The sequence below is a fragment of the Trachymyrmex septentrionalis genome, unplaced genomic scaffold (assembly GCF_001594115.1).
Source record: "Trachymyrmex septentrionalis isolate Tsep2-gDNA-1 unplaced genomic scaffold, Tsep1.0 scaffold8, whole genome shotgun sequence".
NCBI lineage: Eukaryota > Metazoa > Arthropoda > Insecta > Hymenoptera > Formicidae > Trachymyrmex > Trachymyrmex septentrionalis.
Window position 1 is genome coordinate 2,419,403 of NW_017305987.1, and position 3,456 is coordinate 2,422,858.

General features: G+C 31.7%; 1 protein-coding gene across 1 annotated transcript in view; it reads right to left on the minus strand.

Moving 5' to 3' along the window:
- Window positions 1–1,340: 1,340 nt before the first annotated feature.
- Window positions 1,341–3,456, minus strand: part of LOC108754411 (adenylate kinase) — a 2,982-nt gene continuing 866 nt past the window's right edge. Inside the window, exons 2-4 of the mRNA XM_018496659.1 lie at window positions 3,113–3,349; window positions 2,845–3,012; window positions 1,341–2,174 (exon numbers count right to left, since the gene is read on the minus strand). Coding sequence (XP_018352161.1) covers window positions 1,947–2,174; window positions 2,845–3,012; window positions 3,113–3,349 — 633 coding nt within the window. The 3' untranslated portion in view covers window positions 1,341–1,946. The remainder of the gene's footprint in view (window positions 2,175–2,844; window positions 3,013–3,112; window positions 3,350–3,456) is intronic.

Genomic DNA, 3,456 nt, shown 5'->3' on the forward strand with positions numbered 1-3,456 from the left:
GAATGAAATTTAAGATGCGATGAGATTAAAATAAGGTCCATTTTCAAATTTCGAGAGAGCCAACTATGAGAAATAAGGCCTGTTCTTTTTAGCTAAAGTTCTTGCACGGTTCATCTTTTTTCACTTTCTTTCCAACGTGGACAGAAAAGGAAAAAAGCTGAGCCGTGCAAGAACTTTAGCTAAAAAGAAGACCTATAAAATAATAGACCTGTAAAATAAGTCTTGGAAGGGCGCAAAATTTATCTTGAAAAATAAACAAAGATCGATATTCTTTATCCGTTCTTATTTTAAAACCGTCTTAAATAATATTTTAAGATTAGTTTATGGACCCAAGATTGTACTTAAGACCACCTTAAGAACCGATTATAAATACCGATCTATGATGACTCTTAAAGTACAAACGTTTTAAAAATACTTCAAACGTTAATAATTGCGATGTATATGCGATATATTTTCTGGTTTTGATCTTTAGATAAATCCTCTGAAATATTAAAATAATTAAGAAAATCACTCTAATTTTCTAATCCACTAAGAGAAAGTTAAAAATAAAATTTAATATAGTTATAAAATAAAAATTGAAATTTAACAGTTGAGAAAAATATTGTTTAAAAGTATCTACTATCTGCATGCTTTCTTATAAAGGATATTACATCTACAATTACAATTATTATCAGCATAACTAAGATATCATAAAGATTTCACATGTGATTTATTCTAGCTTGTACAGATTTACATTTGCCTTTCGGAAAATATTGGGATTTCGAGTTTTCGTGTAAATACATAGGATCAACCATATTGTACCAGGAAAAATATATCTATTTACTTTTATTTTTCTATGTAAAATAGGTCTTTAATTTGCGTTGCACTTCGTTCGTATTCTCCTAAAATCGTGTTTCTGAAAAGCAACTTCATAATATGTTCTCTTTTATAAAATTATACATCAGTTACTCTTGCAATTTCGATAATGCTGCTTTTAATAACGTGATGAAGCGTAAGTCCGGGTCTACAATAGATGATTTAAGTCTTAAGCCGTAAGAAATTGGCCAATTACAGTCAAATGCGAGGATAATTGTGATCCATTTCTTATGGTTTAAGGCTTAAAAACCTATTGTAGATCCAGACTAATAGAATCGTAGGTCTGCGTACGCATCTTGCGTTTACCATTAATTGTGGCAGTTAGACTTTATTATCATATTCAATTCCAGAATCACAATTAAGTCAAAATTGTTATCTATTTTTAAACAATTGATTGATCTGTTTACCGACTATGTTGCAAAAGATATTGAAAATTTGAAAATTCTAGTTAATTTTTTTTTTAATTTCCAAAGATAAATAAAAATCAAAAAATAAGTCAATCGTGTTGAACGCTAAAAATAACATATCAAAACTTATTGTGCGCATTTGTAAATAGTGCATGGTCGCTGTGTATGTTCCTCGCCGTTGTTTCGCATATTTTAATCTGATAAACTCCCGTGACAAAAGAAATTAAAAATATATTGAGATATATAAAAGTCTATCTCAGTAATCCGATATACAATAGACAATATCACGTGAAAATATGATAACAACGAATCGGAATATTCTTTAACGACTATGTACAAATGTATCTGCTTCTTTCCTAAGCTAATATAATAAGCATTATTTTACATTCTTAGTATCAATAGATCATGTGTGTTTGATCCATGATTGTAGCACCTCTCTAGAATATGGTGTCTCTCTATAAAATACTGCTACATATCTTCGTTTTATTGCCACGAAACGTATCTTTTACAGTGATTCTTGTAAACGTGACGTTCATGTTATTAACAATGATATTAATATGAAGACCATGATGAAGGTGCTCTTGAAACATTATTTTAACACGTTTGCAATTATCTCTGTTTTTTTCAAGAATCAATCCCATAAGAAGAAAGAACATTTTTGAAAATATTTCTGTTGGCAGTGTTCTAGAAAAATCTGCTGAAGAAACCCTTCTTTTTGGTGGATTTTAGAAAGATTTGATCGATGTCCTTAAAAACTTTTTCGGCAGATTGGGCAGCATTAACGTAGTAATGAATCCCTTGTAGAGCGTAATAGTCGACGAGAGGTGCAGTTTGCGTGTGATATGTAGCCAATCGTTTTTTCAGAGCTTCCTCGTTATCATCAGATCTTTTGATCAAAGGTTCCCCAGTGACCTATCAACATATAAAGATTATATTTCAATGTCCTGGACTTTAATTAAACTGCACAATGTATTCAGTTATGTAATCATCTCATTTTTGCATATTTGTTATCGAAAACATGCCGTTATACGTTATCTCCGGTAGAGATATATTTATCAAAATCCGTATATAAGGGTCATAGTATGTCGCTAAGCTTATCTTTTATTAGTACTTTGCGAGTGCAATAATTTGCAGCGGCTAAAAAATATTTTTCCAAATTATGTCACATAAAAAGTCTCTACAGTATGAAATTGCACAAAAGTTATAGCAACATCACATGTTGCAGCAATATTACAAAGATTTTGCAGCGATATTGCTCCAAATTCTGTACTGTATGGGAATTGATCATTTTTTTACTAAAAATTAATCAATGTGCACTTTGCTTTCTATCTCTTACTTTATACCTCTTGTCTTTTTTCTCTTGGCGATTATTTAATCGTGTTTCTTGTTACGTATTGTTTCTTGTCTTTTCCGAGACTCATCAGCTTTTATTTCAGGCGATAGAAAACAAAGAAACAGGACAAAAGATAAAAAGTGGTAGGTTTCTCTAGAAATATGCATGGTAAAAATTGGTAAAAAAGCAAAAAACAGAAGCAAAGAGTACTAGATTAGCTTTAAAGCTTTAAAGCTTTTTGTTACTTACGTCATCCTTCATAGGAACTTTGGGGGGAGCAAACTCCTCGTGATAAGATCTTCCGCTAGTCGGATGTATCAGCCTGCCTGTGATTCTTTTGATCAATAATTTATCCTCAATACCGAACTCAACCACGGCGTCAAGTTTTGTTTTCCTCTTGTTGAGCATTTCATCGAGCTGTACAACAAGTTAATTAACAAGAAGTTAATTAGACACAGTTAATTAAACACTTCAGCTGCTTTTTATAAAGTATAATAAATTTTCCTGGCTTATATACTTTCTCCGCTTGAGGTACACTCCTCGGAAAGCCATCCAGCAAAAAACCATGTTTGCATTCAGGCTTCTCTAAATTGTTCTGGATCATGCTGACCACCAAGTCATCGTTGACCAATTTGCCTTCGTCCATTATTTTCTTAATTTGAACTCCGAGTGCAGAACCAGAGTTGACTTCAGCCCTCAGCATATCGCCAGTGGACAGATGACATACGCAATATCTGTCTTTGAATAATGGGGCCTGAAATAATCATTCAACCATTTTGCAATTGCAATTAAGCATTATATACTCAGGTGTATATAAGTTTATATACATATATATATATATATATATATATATATATAACA